Source organism: Alternaria hordeiaustralica, assembly GCF_023758085.1.
Source record: "Alternaria hordeiaustralica strain BMP 2776 chromosome Unknown scaffold_33, whole genome shotgun sequence".
Classification (NCBI taxonomy): domain Eukaryota; kingdom Fungi; phylum Ascomycota; class Dothideomycetes; order Pleosporales; family Pleosporaceae; genus Alternaria; species Alternaria hordeiaustralica.
Window position 1 is genome coordinate 52,558 of NW_026056805.1, and position 16,403 is coordinate 68,960.

A 16,403-nucleotide genomic window follows, 5' to 3' on the forward strand; every position below is an offset into this window, starting at 1 on the left:
CCCGCACCACAACCTCGCTCGCGCCTACTCCCACCCCCGAACCCGCAATGGCACGCGACAAGTTTGCTCGGCAGAGCCTCGGTGGCACGCTCCATCAGCGCATCAAAGAGGTAGCTGCGACCACGCGCAAACATGGCATACGGCAGTCGCTAATGCGCTTTAGTCACGCGTCTTGATGGTAGGAGCTGGCGGCATTGGCTGCGAACTCCTCAAGAACCTCGTCCTCACCGGCTTCGGCGAGATACACATCGTCGACCTCGACACCATCGATCTCAGCAACCTCAACCGCCAGTTCCTGTTCCGCAATGAGCATATCAAGAAGTCCAAGGCACTGGTACGGCAGAAAATACCTCTCCCAAATAGGTGAGAGGCCTTGCGCTGACAGCTCATAGGTTGCGAAAGAGTCGGCCGGCAAGTTCAACCCCGACGTCAGCATCGTTGCGTACCACGACAACATCAAGGATGGCCAGTTCAACGTCGCGTGGTTCCAGAGCTTCGGCCTCGTCTTCAATGCGCTGGACAATCTCGATGCGCGGCGACATGTCAACAGGATGTGCCTTGCCGCCAATGTGCCTTTGATCGAGAGTGGCACGACCGGCTTCAATGGACAGGTCCAGGTTATCAAGCGGGTGCGCGACCTCAATGCGACTACCTTAGTGAATGTTTGTGCTAATTATATCATAGGGCGAAACCGAATGCTACGACTGCACACCGAAAGCCGCGCCCAAGTCCTTCCCCGTGTGCACCATCCGAAGCACACCCTCGCAACCCATCCACTGCATAGTATGGGGAAAGTCGTATCTGTTCGCCGAAATCTTTGGCACCTCAGAGGACGAAGCGCCCGAACTAGATCACAGCGAAGATGCCGACAACGCAAGCGAAGTCGCGAACCTGCAGAAGGAGGCACAAGCGCTGAAGCGCATTCGCGATTCCATGGGTTCCCAGGATTTCCCACGACTCGTATTTGACAAGGTGTTCAAAGAGGACATTGAGCGGTTACGGAGCATGGAAGACATGTGGAAGACCAAACGGGCGCCAGAGGCGTTGGACTACGACGCGCTTATGCAGGAGTCGCTGGGTGTGGGCACGGGAATCGCGCAGCAAGACCAAGTCACATGGAATGTAGCCGAGAACTTTGCCGTCTTCGTGGACAGTATAAAGCGACTCAGCACCCGCCTGGAAGAGACGCGCGCAAATGCCGACGTTGGCAATGCGGCACCTATCCTCAGCTTCGACAAGGACGATGTAGATACACTCGACTTTGTCGTTGCGAGTGCCAATTTGCGCTCACACATCTTCGGCATCGAGATGCGGTCCAAGTTTGACATCAAGCGTAAGGAAGCCCCCACACATGGCTGGAATAGCTGCTAACAGGTCACAGAAATGGCTGGCAACATCATACCCGCCATTGCGACAACAAACGCCATGACGGCCAGTCTCTGCGTCTTACAAGCCTTCAAGGTTATGCGCGACCAGCTCGACAAAGCCAAGATGGTCTTCCTCACCCGCAGCACCGAGCGCGTCATTTCAAGCGAATCACTCCGACCACCGAATCCCCACTGTGCGACCTGTGGTGTATGCTATGCCACCCTGCACGTCGATACACCGCGCGCGAAGCTGAGCGATCTGATCAACATGGTCCTGAAGGAGAAGCTCGGCTACGGAGAAGAGTTCAGCGTCAAGCGCGACTCAGATATACTCTATGACATGGACGAAGACATTCATCTCGACAAGACATTTGAGGAACTCAACTTGAAGAACGACACCTTCCTAACAGTTTCTGACGACTCGGAAGAGGACGCAAAAGTTGATCTCGTGCTCTGCATCATACACACAGAGTTCACCGAGAATGCGAATCCGCTTAGGCTACCCGATGAGATCAAGATTCCGACCAAACCCAAGGCACCTGCGCCAGAGACCAACGGTCATGCGACTGTCAACGGCACCGTTACCAATGGTGTCACAAACGGAAGCACGAACGGCGCTGCGAAGCGCACAGCCAGCCAAGCAGGCCTGGAGGACGACCTCGTCCGAAAGAAGGGCAAGGTCATGGAGGAGTCGCAGAAGAAAGACGACGGCCACATAACCATTGAGGACGACAAGGACGGAGCGATTGTCATTGATGATGACTGAATAAGCCCACAACAAAAGTTTTGTTGCTGGCCGCATCTTGGCGCATCGTCCTCACCTTGGACCTCATGATCGTTTTGGCTGTCTACAGACGATTATTGGAGTATTCGACATACTTCATTCTTCTCGTCCCGCCATTGGATCACCAGCGCTCATTCGTCTTTGACAGCCATTCTACTCATCCCACCACGAACACTAGTCCAACAAACCACCCGCTACCGAAGCGCAAACGGCATATAGATTTCCTTTTTCTTGTACTATACACCAATCAGTCGCATGGAAACGTTTGGCATGGGCGTCTTTTGGGAGGACTCACTGGGTATATACCTCAGTCTGGATCATCTGGTGGAAGGAAGCACATCTGGAGAACGCCACTGGGCCGTCTTGCAAGGCCGGAATGGCAGTTGAATGTGAAAGACATCAACCAGCGTAGTAAAGTTAATGGAATCAGACGGCAGATAAGCCGCCATCCAAGTTCAACACACAATTATGTGCATATCGGTTTTCTGCGAGGAACAATGCTGCGTGAGCGATTTCGGAGGGCCTGCCGAAACGATTCAACGGGATGCGTTGCTGAAGTTCGGTGGCATTCAGGTCTGGCTGTGGTTAGAAGATATCTTCTTTCACATCATCGTGGCCTGCGTACCTTTTGTCATATCCGTTTCCACGTATCCAGGTACAATGGCATTAACCCGCACTTTGTGACTCGCATACTCTGTAGCCAAAGCACGCGTAAACCCCAAAACACCCGCTTTCGACGCCGCATACGCAACGGCTCCGTAGCCGCCTTGCAAACCCAGCAGCGAACTGACATTGATAATGACAGGATCCTCATCTTCAGCTTGACTCTTACCTCTCAGATACCCATTCCTACCACCCGCGTAAACAAATCAGTAAACTGCACACATTACAGAGCCTCACATAACAAGGGTAAAACACGTCTGGGTGTACATACCGCAACAGAAACTTCGTCCCCAGCATCATAGAAGTAAGATTCGTCCGAATAATACTTTCCAGATCCTCTTCATTCAACCCCGAGAAGAGCTTCGCCTGCGTGACACCCGCACAATTCACCACGACATCGATGCGCGAAGGATGTGTCGAGAACGCAGTTCGTTCTGGCTTGGGTAGGTGAGCGATGAAAGGGCGCGAGGGGTGTAGGTGCCAGAAGTTGGAACCTAGGGATATGTCGCCTGCGATGTAGCCGTGCTGGTATGATGTTGGTTCTGATATCTCTGATGTCTCTGGATTTGAAGGTGTTTCTGGTGAGGAGGTGGATGGGAGGGGTGTTAGGCTTGCTATGGCGGCTTTTAGGTCGGATTCTGAGCGCGAGATTAGGGTGCAGCGGTATGCGTTTTTGGAGAAGAGTTGTGCGATTGCGAGGCCGATGCCTCGGCTGCCGCCTGTGATGAGGACGTGTCGTGGGCGGTGCGCCATGGTCATGAATTGGGCACTTTGCGTTTGTGGAATGCGGTCAATTCGTCCGTAGAGAGGGAATTGTTTCTGGGGTTGAATCTTCTTTCAAATTGGTCCCTCGTGATGGCTCTGCTTTACAAGGAAATTAAAAAGGTATGGTCTAATGCAGATGGGTGATGTAAGCCATCCACTCCCCATCTCGACGTTCGCCCACGCGAGAAAACGTGACAGCGCGCGCTCTCCTCCGCAACTTCCCCGCGATACCCACCATCTCTCTCACAACATCCTACTCGACGCCGCTATATCCAACCATCCCGCCTTCAGGCCACGCCCAGAAGCTATCAGACTTATATCTCATACCGCGCATCACAATGGCCGACGACAAACCCACCGAATACGTCACCCTCGTCTCAAACGACGGCTTCGAGTTCAAGATCCTCCGCTCAGCAGCCTGTATAGCGGGAACGATCAAGAAAGCACTGGATCCACTTTGTGAGTCGCTCTCTACTACATGGATGTCACACAGCCCGACTAACGCATCAACAGCTGGCTTTCGGGAAAACGCACAGAACCGCGTTGACCTGCCTACGATCAAGTACGCCGCCCTTGACCATCCCTCCCATTCCCTATCGGGCCGCCATATCTCCAACAGACAATATACTATAAGAGGATAGGCTAATAGTGGTATCTAGTGGTGTGGTGTTAGAAAAGGTCTGCGAGTACCTCTACTACAACCAGAAGCACGCGGAAAGCAAAGACGTGTCGGATATGGATATCCCGCCAGAGCTGTGTCTGGAGCTGCTGATTGCAGCAGATTATCTTGATGGTATGTCTGCAAATTGTGGAATGGGAGAAAAGAGATTGTGCTAATGTGTCTAGTGTGAGACTATGATTGAATATCCGAGATACGCTTCTATTTCCATATACCCAGCGCCCAGTTCAGGCGAACATGAGAGGAGAAGATTATGGGGCAGGGTTCCAGATGTCAGCTTGAGGGTCGTGGTGAGAGGATGATCTGAGATGGGCCTGAGAGCAGTCGGGAGGTCTCATGCACGGGACACTACAGGAACCGGAGAAGTCGAGCACAAGGGCTTTTCAAGTGACCTGCACTCTGGGCGCATGGAAGGTAACATCTTATCTGGCTGTTGATATGCTTCTTTGCTCCTCAAAGATGTGCTACCAGGTCTCAAGTAGATGAAAGCATTCGAGTGCTGTCTAAGATCAGGAGATTAGGGCTTTGCAGCCACCTCAAAAAGAAGAAACACTGAACAGATCTGGAGACTTCATTAAGATAAGAATCATGCAAAGTAGGTGACCCTAACGTCGATGTAGACCCCAGGCTGTTCTAGTTGGTAACAGTCCCATAACGAACGTGCTCTAAGTTGGTATTAAACGTACTAAGCGTGCTTAAAAAGAAAACGGCGAACAAGGTGAGTGCTCTAGCTGATAGCGAACAAGAAAAAAAGGCGCCCGCCCCTATGGAACAATAAGGAAATCGCATGTTGAATGTTCAGCCGAACCAGCTTTCTCCACTCTTCCAAACTCCTAGGCATACCCATGCCGGCAACGTCATACCATGTCCTACTCTTCTGACGCCCAAATCTTCTCCCTCAGCACCATCCGCTCGTTCTCTGTTTCCACACCACCATCAAGCGTCTTCTTCCACGCAAAGTATTCGCCCAACCTTATCTCAGCGTAACTCGCATAGTCAAACTCGATGAGCGAAATCTGCGCCTGGATCAACGCCCAGATGCCCCAATAAAACCCCGGAACGCCACGGAAGCGATCGACCTGCTCAAACAGCATCTCCAGCTCCTCCTCCTTGTAACTTTTATTCTGGTGCGCGTTGAAGCTGCGGAGGTATTCGCGGAGAAAAGCGCGGCGAGTGGTGCGTGTGGGCATGGCGTTGTAATCGCAGTCGAAACCGCCCCATTCGGCGAAGTGGTTTGCTATGTCAAAGGAAGCAGGAGCAGGAGTCGCGTATTCGTAGTCGATAAACGACACGCATGCAGCTGCAGTGTCGGGCGAGTCGGACCCGCTCGACGCACTGGACCGGCGCGAAGCAGAGGCAGAGGACGGCGTAGGCTCGAGAATCACGTTGCCGGAGAGGAGGTCGCAATGGGCGAAGACAAACGGATTCGAGCCGCCTACACCGGGCGTGTCACCCAATAACGCTACTAAGCTTTCGAGCTCCTGCATGAGCTCGTCGCGCCGCTCGGCCTGCGCCGTTGTGTCGGTCGGCAGGGCGAGGATCCATTTCTGCATTGTTGTCCACACATTCGGGATGGGCTTGCCTGGCGTGAGGGTCGCCATGGCGGCTAGAGACGCACGCTTGTTGTTGTGAGATGTGAGTTGTGCGGGCGCGGGACATGTGCTGCTAATGCTCGATATAGGTAATGTGGCATGCCATTCTCCCAGCCTCTGTGCTACTCCTCGCCATACGTCTGGCCGTCGCAAATCTTCAGGCGTGCATACGTCGCCTGGAATGTACTTGTATAGGAGACCATTTTCAAACCGCGCGTACAGAGAGGGTGCGAGATTGTGGCGTGCGAGCAGCGAGTGGGAGCGGGTTTCCTCTAGTTTTCTTGTTTAGTCTCGGTCGTGGCGGCGGTGCATGGTCACGTACTCTCGCGGTCTATGAGGACGTCTGTTCCCTTTCCGTATGCTCGCAGCAGGATTGCGTCGTCGTCGATCTCGGTCTTGGACAGGCCGGGCAGGTTGTTCACCGCTTTCAGAAGCTATCCGTCGTCTTAGCCGTGCGTGAAGAAAGGGGGCCGTTGCCCGTGCATGGCTGCGAGCATATGCATACCGTGTTCGTGATGCCATCGGTAAACCGCACAAACTCAATTGTGTCCTTGGTTTCCTCCCATTCTGGCCGCAGCGCAAGTATGAGGTTGAGGGCCGACTTCTCCGAGTCCGAGTTGTCGTAGTACTGCGGTATGTTCCGGAGTGAGTCGTAAGGTGATTGTGCTTTACTCATAATGATGTTTGAACTATGCCATGGTTAGTCTCATGGTGCAGTGTGGTGTTGGCTGGGCGGTGGGAGAGTCGAGAGGACATGGATGGTGGCTTCGCGCATGTGAAAGGGTAGATTCTGAACACCAGCACCCGCAGTCGGAGGGGGCCATGACGTACCAATTGGGGATAGCAATGGCTGCGCGCAAAAGAAAAAGGAAGACACCTGCGGCTCTGGGCGGTTGGGATGTCTTGTATGGAGGGAGGGTTGGACTGAGCATGTGCCGCGATTCGATCGACTACCCACGGGGGTCGCGTGGGCCCTTTTCTCAAGGGCTCTTCCCCTGTTCTAGCCCCGCAAAACCACACCGTCTGAGGACCCTGCCCTTGCAAGACTGCTCGCCTCAGCCACACGCCACATGACGTCCCTCGGCCTGTATCCATCAATGCAATGCACCCAACGCGCGGTCCAACCCAAGCTTGATCCTGTCCCTCGTTGTTACACACGGCGATGCAGCCTGCTCACCACTGCCGTCTGCCTAGGCGGATAGCCGGCTCGGTATGTGCGACTTATGGCTGTCTATGCACATCGACGTCGCTGCGGGGCTTCGACTCTCGCTATTCAAGCTATAGGTGCGCTTCATGCCGCCGATTGGGTGTCGGCAAACCACCTGCTTGATGGAGCATTGCCACAGGTTGATGTACACGTTGGCTCCATGACGCTCAAGTGAAGCTCCAGTCGCTGCGAACAATCATATAGTACATTGCTAATCTCCCCACTGAGGCCAAGGCCGAAAGAGCCTCACTGAAAACGCCGCGCTTACTGCGCATAGGGTATATCCGTAGTCTAACACCAGAGCTGAAGTTGCACGTAGATCACACCCACCACCCAAATCCCGAGCCCGTCTGTACCGTTGCGCCGAACATATGCAAATCCTCACTGTACTTTCCTGCCAGTGCCTCTGCGGGCCCTCCACTTGTACGACCCAAGGCCAATATCCATGGCGTTACTTTGGAGATTTGTCAAGCCATCGAACGACTCCTTGCCCAATGTGATGACCTTCACAGTGTTGCCAAAGCCGACGACCACGCTACGCTTCCCTAGTCTAGTCATTGGCCCAGGAGCTGTTACGAAAAGCTCGTCTTCATAAGGGACCTCTGCGGTGCCGTCCAGGTTGTCCGGGACGAGTGGTCGTGAGCGAAACTCGCCTGTGCTTGAGAGTGTCCAGGCCTCCCATGTGTCCGTGTCGCCAATGAAGCCTTTTCGACTACCCTTGGCAAAGACTCCCCCTAAGGAATTGGTGGCCTTGGGACTGCCTTGGTTTTGAGCTCGCTGCTTGAGCGCCGACGTGAGCGCCACTGGATCCACGCTTTGACTAGATTCATCAGTGCCTGAAGCCGTGGACGATGGCGTAGGTGACTGTAAACACCTCCTGATCCCCACGACACTGAGCGCATCCGTCGCCTCCCACACTCCGACAGGCTCGACATAATGCACTGCCTCCTTCGCATGATCGAGCCCGCGGCATCCGTGCTTCTCCCTGTCCAGCGGTTTTCCGAGACATATTTGTGAAGACGTGTTGTCGTCAAGGGAGAAACTCTGCATGATCATGTGGTCTGTGTCTTGCTCTGTGTATGCGACAGCAAGCGAGTTCACTGTTGGAGCTCCACATTGACATGTCCGTCGCATAGGATACAAGACTCTGAAGGAGTGCGGCTTGACGTGGCCGATCTGGAAAGAGTGTACGAGCGCTCGGCTCGTGAAGTCGAATATCTCAGCCTCCTCGTCGCGGAGTGCAAAGATGAGGCCCAGACTAGGAACAGCCTCTATACATCGAATCTTCGCAGGGTTGCTTCCTGGAGGTGGACCGGGGTCGAGACCGGCGACTACCTCGGACATCGTATTGCACTCCTCCATGAGCGGCAGGATGTGGACCTCGCCAGGCTTCGTCACGAACACAACGCTCGTGTCGCCCTTGAGTGAGGTGTAAGTTGTGGTGCAGACGATGGCACTGCTTGATATGCGCCTGGTATAGTGGATGCCTGTGCGTGCTTCGAGCCTGGTCAGATGTCCGTCTGGTGTGATGATGATAAGGTAGAGCTTTTCGACATCTAAACGTGTCTTGAGGTAGGCAAAGGTAAAGAGAACGGGCGCCTGTCCACGAATATCAATCTTGGGAAACAGAAGGAATCGTGATGCTGGGATGTCCCATAAGCCGATCTGACCAGTGTCTGCACAGATCGCAAGGATGTTACCACCATCGTCCATAGCCGTAGCATATATGGGCCAGAGCTTTGGCTTCATCGTTGCTGTTTGTAGCGTTGTGTGCAGATACCCTCCGCGACCATGTAGCCACAGTGCAGTGCTCCGGTCAAGGGATATGCTGGCAAGATGGCCTCTCGAGCAAGAAGCCAATTGCACAACGTCTAGGTTCTGTGGTGTCGGCAATGTTTTGATAGACAATGTGACTTCTTCATCTTCCGTCTCTTCAGAAGTTCTCGGAAGTCCAGTCCAGAGAAGATAGTTCATAAATAATGTTACAGCCGCGATAAACGTAACGACGAGCAAGGCTACCGGAAATGCATGTCCTTGCGCAAAGCGGCGGACTCCATCGGTGAAAGACAGCGGCGGCTGAGGTCGGTCGCGCCCGTGTGCCCCTTTCGCAACCACGAGGATGGGGTCGTAGATACGGGCTACGAAGCTTGAAGCACCCGGCTTGATGAAACCAAATAGTTCCCGGGCAGTATTGTGATCTTGAATCCTAAGCCAATCAGCGGGTGTCCTAGCCTGATTGATTGGTGGTGGGCTCCATGTGCTGTCAGGGGTGCGTCTCCGTCTCCTCATTGTGAGATTGCGGCGAAGCGTATCGATGGATAATTGCTTGCCGTCGTTGTCGAAAAAGTGCCAGTTAATAGCGAGAATAATGGAACAGATCGCGACTGTGCCAGCAAAGCGCGTGCTGAGTGGCAGGGTACCTTCTAACAACGCTCCAAGCCAAGACTGTCGCTCCGTTCCTTTCTTGTTGTTGTTTTGATGGAGATCGGCGCGGTCCAGTGAGTCTGAGAGTTCCATTCTTTGCACGTCGACGCTGAGAACAGCAACAAAGAAGGTCAAGTGGAAAACAAGGTCGAATACGAGGGTGACGGCAGCGAAGACGCAAAAGTCGGCTACCCAGGGTGAAACGAGCCGGGAACAAAAGTACAAAAGGGCCAGGTTTTGGAAGGCAATGGCAAGAGATAGATGTCCGACTTCACCGAGCGCATTTCCGATTCGCTGGTGAGGGGGCATCTCCGGGGGTGTCTCGAGGACGACATTAATCAAACGAAATCTAGTTGTGTCAGCCAGGCTGGGGAGAAGCAACAGTGTACGCACATATTTCCCAATCCAAAACAAAAGACAACTCCAGGAAACCATGGGCGGGGTATTCGCGCTAAATCAATTCCAAGATAGGTACAGAGTGTGAAACTGGCGATGACGCAGATGGACATCTGCCCGGTGATTAGCAGTGGAAGTAGTAGCATGTGGGAGTGAGCCTACCTTGGCACATATGGTTACAAGCAGACCAAACCAACTCTTAACTGCTCGCAGCTGCATCATCCTCCATATGACATAAACTGCGGTCACTAGGTAAGACGCTGCCAAGAACAAGTCGTCGTTCAAAGTCATCGGCTTGAACCGGAACTCGTAGAGTCGACTTCGCCCCACCTGGCCGTCGGGCGGGAAAATGGTCCAGTCTGGGTCCAGTTTGTCAGCCAGAAGGCGCGACCGTGAGTCCCAAGTATCTCTCAAGCTCGAGTTGGTCTGGTCGAACAGCGTGATAACCAACGCATCCGCGGCGCGAAGTTTAGTGGCCGAGAAGGACTTGCCGGCAAAGACGGTGCTCGGGCGCAGGGTGACATTGAGTGCCGAGCGGATGCGATTCTGGGCGTTGATGGTATCGAGGAGGTTGTCGTCATTCTCCAGCGCGCTCAGCGAGCAGTCCCAGTACATCAACGGGGAGTGCCAGCCCCACTTCTCTCCGGCGGGTGCCACGAGGCAGCCCGGAGCATCGCGCTGGAGCCTGTGCTGGTCGTCGTACGCAGCGCTCTCTCGCGTGTCAAAACCGCCGTTGATGAGCACTTCCTGGACATGCATCGCTTCGCGCAGCACCGGCAGGGCAATTGCATTCATGTAGTCGCCATGGACCCAGACCTGGCGCACGACGACATCGGCGGGGCGCTCGCCCTCGACCTCGGTGGTCGATGTCCAGACATGCTTGGGCAGGTTGCGGAGGGCAGCGGCGGCGGAGCTGTCGGCCTGGAAGACGGCCTGGTAGCAGAGCAGGACGGAGACGGTGATGGTCAGGACAATGGAGAGCAGCCAATGCCGGGCCGTGGCAGTGCCGTGGGCCTGGAACGCGCGGCGGATGGGGTGCGAGGTGTCGAGCCGTGGTGGTTCAGTGGTACTAGAGCAGCGTTTAGAGGCGGACGCGTGGTTGGGGGCAGCAGCGACTCACCCACGCAGCGGATAGAGAAGATACCAGATCATGGCATGCCCGGGCGGCCGAGGGTTTGCGACGCACTCTCCGTCGAATGCGATGTGTACGGGTGTGGGGCTTGCTGAGCATCTGTCGGAGCAGGCGCGAGGGACGGCCGGCGAGGGCGCGTTGACTTTTGTGGGTTGGGATCTAAAGGCACCACGTCGGCGGGCGAGGGCGATGGCGCAGCGTCACTTTGACTTTGCGGCAACTCCCCAGGGCGGTCTTGGTCTCGACGAGCATGATTGATTATTCGTGGCGTTGGCGGCGCCGGCGACGTCGACAGAGCTGCCAAGCGCAGGCCATGTCTCATCCCATCCACCGCACCTTGGTGTTACACCCTCAGCGCAGCGCGCCAATGGGCTGCCTGCCCTGCAAGCGACTGGCGCACTCGCTCCGCATGCGACGACTCGTCCTACACACACGTCCTGTTCACGTCGCCGATGCGCCGCAGCTTCGCGTTCGCACCTCGAAGCGGGACGCGACCTCAGTAGCTCGCAAAGCGGGGAATGATTGGCGTGTGGCTTCGTCTATTCAGGAGCTGTCACGGCACCGCTGACAGCATCCTAGTGCCCATCCTACATAGGTTCGCGGCGGCATCCCACATGCAGGGGCCCCGTCCCACGCTGGTGCTGCCAACTGCCTGCCTCAGGTCGCGCGTCTGCTATCCGTCCACGCACCCTGGGTATCAAATAAATCTACACTACATCCAGCTTGTGCTATGCGCAGCCTGTACTACTTCGATCGTAACATCCCAACATTGCTGCCCATGCTGCCCGTGCTGCCCAATATCCCCAATCTCGGTCCCATTCACAGCGGAGCCGCGTATCGCTGACCATCGGCGGCCTCAACACGGCCAAGCCGGCCTGTAAAGTTATACTTTCACATTCACGTGCCGTCCATCTTCTCATTGTCGTCATCGTCATCATCATCCATCTCCTCGTCGGCGTCTTCCCAGTCCTCATCTTCCTCGCCGGTAGAGGGACCCAGTACGTCGTTGAGCTCCTTCAATATCTCGTCAGCGTGCTCCTTCAGCCGCTCGTCCTCCCACTCCAGCAGATTGTAGAGCTTGAGGCAGTTCTCCAGCCAATCGCGACTGGCACGCAGTAGTGATGTTGCAACCTTTTCCTCTCCTTCGGTCTTTTGCTTTCCCGCGAGCAAGTGCAGGCACCAACCGCCCAGATACCAAGCATCGACGCTGCCATCGTTCTCACCCACTAATCGCTCCAACACTTCGATAGCCTCGTCCTCCATCTCAGCTTCCATGAGCAGGCGAGAAAGGCTGATGCGAGTCGAATAGTCTGGGACCTTGGGATCGTCAGGGTCGAGATCTTTCCATAGATCCATACTCCGTGTCAGTGCGGATTTGGCTTCGTCGGGCTTGAGCTGCGAGATGCGTATCGATGCGAGCGTTTGTAGTGGTTCTGGGTTTTCGGGTGCGAAAAGTAGTGCTTCGGTGACGGCAGCGTTGCATCGCGCCTCGGCGTCTTCTTCCCAGGACAGATCCGTCATGTAGACTTCAGCAATACCACAGAGCGAGTTCGCTATCTTTTGCCTCTTCTCCTCTAGCAGCTCCTCGACTTCGTCCTTCTTCACCCGTTTGCCTTCCAGCTCACTGATCTCCCTCTTCAGCACTTCAATGCCCTTCTCGAACCACCGCACACTCTCGGCGCCTCCCTCCTCGTTTAATTGTGCTAGCCATAGGAACTTCTCAGCGCCATCGTTCGTGCCTTCTGGGTCGATTACAATTGCTGCTTGGAAGGCTTCGCGCGCCGAGTCTGGGTCGCCAAATTCGACGTTGATCTCGCCGAGAAGGTTCAGTGCAGGTAACGCTGCAGCGGAGGGTTTCGATGTGCCGGGCTGGAGTAGATTGAGGGCTCTTCGTGCGGCGACCAGCGCTTCTTCGGGTTGTGACGTTTGTAGGAAGGTAGCGGCTTGAATCAAAAGTTCTTCTGGCGACGCCTTTGGTTTCTTCGACTCTTTTACTGCGCCGCTCTTTGCGCTCTTCTTCGCTTTGCGATCGGTAGGTTTTGTTTTCGCCATGATGTGAGATTTGCGTGGTGTTGTGGATGTATGATGTAGCGGTCCAAGATTCCCAAAAATTTCTAGAGATCGGCAGTCGGACGGAGCTAACGTGGGGAAGGCGCGCCCCGCCAGAGCAGCCTCAGCGTCACTTGCAGATGCCATCACTCTACTAATCTCCATACTACTTTACGCAATGGGTATCGAAGATCAGAAAGAAGAGCGCGAGGTGCTCGAGTCTATATTCCCCGACGAGATCACAGGTAGCGCTACCTTGCGCAGCATCTTTTTACTACATACTGACACTCCGCAGATGTTTCCGAGACAGAGTTCCGAATCGCAATAACGCTCGACGATGGCCGCCACGAAGACGTTGAGACCGAAGAAGAGCAACGTATGCGACTGCATCATATCTACATAAAGACCTCAACTCACGCCCACCAGCTGTCATTATCCTAAACGTCTCCTACCCGCCCAACTACCCCGACGAAGCCCCCCGACTCGACGTAACACAACCGCCCAACGCGCCACGACACCAATACCTCGACATACAAGAAGACAAGCAACGCCTGCTAGACTCGCTCACAGAGACGATAGAAGAGAACCTCGGCATGGCCATGGTCTTCACCCTCGTAACCGTCCTCAAAGACAGCGCCGAGCTCCTCATAACGGAGCGCCAAAACGCGAAACAAGCCCTCGTTGATATCGCCAAGGCCAAAGCCGAGGAGGAAGAGAACAAGAAGTTCCAGGGTGAGGCGGTCACACGAGAGACGTTCCTCGCATGGCGAGACAGGTTTAGGAAGGAGATGGAAGATGAGAAGAGGCGGAAGGAAGAGGAGAAGGAGCTGGAGGATAAGAAGAAGAGGATTGTCAAGGAAGAGAAGAAGTTGACGGGTAAGGAGCTGTGGCAGCGGGGCTTGGTTGGCAAGGTGGATGATGATGATGACGATGACGATGGTGTAGACGGAGTGGATGTAGGGAAGTTGAAGATTGAGGCGGCTTCATAGTGACTACAGTGCATTGGCATGGCATGTCAGGTCGAACATATACCCATCTTGCAAAGCGCAGATAGAACAACCATAAGACAGTATATTGTGCTCATGATTCCGGCTTGATGACGCGTAAAGGATGCCTCTTCCTTCCCCTCACAATCGTCTGTCCCTCCTTGAGCGCAAGTTCAGTCTCCATATCTACGACCCTCTGCATCTTCTTCGTCATCATTCTATCCTTCATGATATCCGCCTGGTGTGCTTCCTGGTTGTCCCTCAATGAATCACGAATCGCAGTTTGCCATTTCACGGTATCTTCGCGCTCCCTCAATTGCGCGGTTATGAGTACGTCCCACACGTCCTCCTGCTGGCAGATGGGCAGCCACCAGTTTTCCAGGAGGACCCTCGTGTCGAAGAGCTCGTTCTTGCGCCGTAGTCGCTGTTGGATGACGCGACTCAGTGCTGGAGGTTGCGGCTTCGTGAGGCGCAGGAAGGGCACGCCGTTTGCGGAGGCGAGGATAGGGACGCGGCGGGGTCCTGAGGTTTTTGCGTAGGGTCGCACGTTGAGGACGGCTCTCTCGGGTGGAAGGCACGCAAGCCGTTCTTTGGGAGGGTCTGGTAGCGTCGTCTTTTCGTACCGTCTTATGGGAGGGGCGCGTGTTAGACCGCGAGGCAATTGAGAGATCAGTTGCGTCAGAGTGCTTGCGCTGGCTGTATTGCCAGTAGCGGAGGCATCGAGATGGTCGAGTGTCTATCTATTGTCAATTGATGAATTCAAAGCTGCAGGGACATGGACCTACCACATAACCAGCTTTGAAGCTCAGACCCAATTGATAAGGGCTCTGTATCTTCCTGTTCCGCCGGAACTTGTTGCGAATGGCGTTGAACAAAGAGACTCGGTCGTCATCTGGGATCGGAGCGGAGGAACATCGCGACAGCAAGGCTCGATAAAGAGCGATTGCTAGAAACGATGTTAGAGTTGATTGGTAGTTACCAAAAGGCTCAGTGTCTGACCTGCTACGCGGTGTTGTGTTGACCGTTTAGGCTGGAGGAATCGGGGCATGCATGAGATGGCTCGGTGGTGGAGGTCCGAGGCCTGCGCCGCAACGCGAAGGATTTGGGCTGGGATGTTAGATATCACGTGCGCACCACCTCTTTCCAAGGTACAACATTGCGCGTATGCAGGTACTCGATATTCGCCAGGCTGGTAACTGACTTCAATATTCTGCTGTAGGAGCTTCCTTAGAGACTCCGCAGAGAACGAGACAGGAGCAAAATGAAGTAATATAAGTTGTTGATAATCCTGATCTCTTGTCAGGCTGTATGGCTACGCTAGCAGACCATAACTCCGTTCCATGCGCATTCATTTCCTTCGTGCATCATATCTTATGCCCATATCATGCCTGATCCTTAGTTCTTTTCTGGAGCAGGCTGTGCGCGTTCTTCTAGAACATCGCGCCTTCAGGTGGCTGTGGAAGCTTCTTGTTCTGAGGCAGCGCCATATACCTGATGCACAATTAGTATTATGCAAATCAATTTCAGCTGATGGGTGTGCTAGCCTTCGGAGCTCTATCAGTATCGTCTCCATGGTGAAATCGCGCTTCCATTGAGCCAGACATGGCAGCTTCGATCCATCGACCTGATATCGTCAGTATGCGCCCAGCATCTACGCCTCCGACTATCGCACCTTTCCGTTCTGAGGGTTGACGCAGGGTAGGTTGATCTTGGTTGTGAACTTGATCTCCGGAGGAGTGTCGGGGTAGTCAGGGCCGCAGTGGATCGATACGCTGTAAATGCGGTTCTCGTGGACGCTCTGCGACGGGGTCAGTATGCAGATTGTGACGCGGAAAAAAGGAGCACATACATGTGGTGGGCCGAGAATGGTACCGTTCCAGTCGGACATCAGCAGGTCGTCGCCATTGTCAAGACCGTATGAACAGGCCTCTGTAAACTCTCAGCACCCTGTTACCCACGACTATACCACGGGTCTACCATACCGGCACCGAGACCCTTCTCGCCCTTCTCAAGCTCTTCCAGCAGGCGGAAGTTGCGCGGAACTTTAGCGCCCATAGTAGCGGTGGTTATGTGTGAAGGCTGAACAGAAGTGTGGCGCGTGAGGAAGTGGGATGGACCCCGCTATGCGATAGTGGCAGCTGTTGACGGTTGTGGAGAGATGTGGTTGAGCTTTGTAGCTGATTTAGCTGGAGTGCAAGTTGCTGGCAGTATACTCGACTCAGGCGCAATTGTAAAGTTCTGGGTGGCAGCAGGATGGATGTTTGTCTAAACATGTCTGTCGGGCCCGCTAGCGTCGATGGCTATGACGAGGCACCCGTGGACCAGGGTCTCACCTGGCACGCGTGAATCGCTTGGCCCG

At 54.6% G+C, this 16,403-nt stretch overlaps 7 protein-coding genes across 7 annotated transcripts; 3 read left to right on the forward strand and 4 right to left on the reverse strand.

The window, feature by feature from the left end:
- Window positions 1–47: 47 nt before the first annotated feature.
- Window positions 48–2,133, forward strand: J4E84_009844 (uncharacterized protein; the record flags this gene model as incomplete). Its single annotated transcript, XM_049392404.1, has 5 exons — window positions 48–110; window positions 164–334; window positions 393–629; window positions 685–1,333; window positions 1,382–2,133. The coding sequence occupies 5 exons, from the start codon at window positions 48–50 to the stop codon at window positions 2,131–2,133; spliced, it is 1,872 nt and encodes a 623-aa protein (XP_049239811.1).
- Window positions 2,134–3,917: 1,784 nt separating this feature from the next.
- J4E84_009845 (uncharacterized protein) lies at window positions 3,918–4,430 on the forward strand (the record flags this gene model as incomplete). Its single annotated transcript, XM_049392405.1, has 4 exons — window positions 3,918–4,038; window positions 4,093–4,141; window positions 4,239–4,372; window positions 4,426–4,430. 4 exons carry the CDS (start codon window positions 3,918–3,920, stop codon window positions 4,428–4,430), a joined length of 309 nt encoding a protein of 102 aa, XP_049239812.1.
- Window positions 4,431–5,127: 697 nt separating this feature from the next.
- Window positions 5,128–11,029, reverse strand: J4E84_009846 (uncharacterized protein; the record flags this gene model as incomplete). Its single annotated transcript, XM_049392406.1, has 7 exons — window positions 5,128–6,122; window positions 6,173–6,284; window positions 6,356–6,539; window positions 7,443–9,830; window positions 9,875–9,990; window positions 10,040–10,946; window positions 10,998–11,029. The coding sequence occupies 7 exons, from the start codon at window positions 11,027–11,029 to the stop codon at window positions 5,128–5,130; spliced, it is 4,734 nt and encodes a 1,577-aa protein (XP_049239813.1).
- An 877-nt stretch (window positions 11,030–11,906) lies between these two features.
- Window positions 11,907–13,061, reverse strand: J4E84_009847 (uncharacterized protein; the record flags this gene model as incomplete). The annotated part of the gene is made up of 1 exon (XM_049392407.1): window positions 11,907–13,061. One exon carries the CDS (start codon window positions 13,059–13,061, stop codon window positions 11,907–11,909), a length of 1,155 nt encoding a protein of 384 aa, XP_049239814.1.
- A 175-nt stretch (window positions 13,062–13,236) lies between these two features.
- Window positions 13,237–14,047, forward strand: J4E84_009848 (uncharacterized protein; the record flags this gene model as incomplete). Its single annotated transcript, XM_049392408.1, has 3 exons — window positions 13,237–13,303; window positions 13,354–13,434; window positions 13,485–14,047. 3 exons carry the CDS (start codon window positions 13,237–13,239, stop codon window positions 14,045–14,047), a joined length of 711 nt encoding a protein of 236 aa, XP_049239815.1.
- A 91-nt stretch (window positions 14,048–14,138) lies between these two features.
- Window positions 14,139–15,092, reverse strand: J4E84_009849 (uncharacterized protein; the record flags this gene model as incomplete). The annotated part of the gene is made up of 3 exons (XM_049392409.1): window positions 14,139–14,780; window positions 14,830–14,990; window positions 15,044–15,092. The coding sequence occupies 3 exons, from the start codon at window positions 15,090–15,092 to the stop codon at window positions 14,139–14,141; spliced, it is 852 nt and encodes a 283-aa protein (XP_049239816.1).
- Window positions 15,093–15,474: 382 nt separating this feature from the next.
- Window positions 15,475–16,099, reverse strand: SPM2 (Ubiquitin-conjugating enzyme spm2; the record flags this gene model as incomplete). Its single annotated transcript, XM_049392410.1, has 5 exons — window positions 15,475–15,535; window positions 15,589–15,668; window positions 15,717–15,842; window positions 15,894–15,973; window positions 16,027–16,099. 5 exons carry the CDS (start codon window positions 16,097–16,099, stop codon window positions 15,475–15,477), a joined length of 420 nt encoding a protein of 139 aa, XP_049239817.1.
- Between the last annotated feature and the right edge of the window lie 304 nt (window positions 16,100–16,403).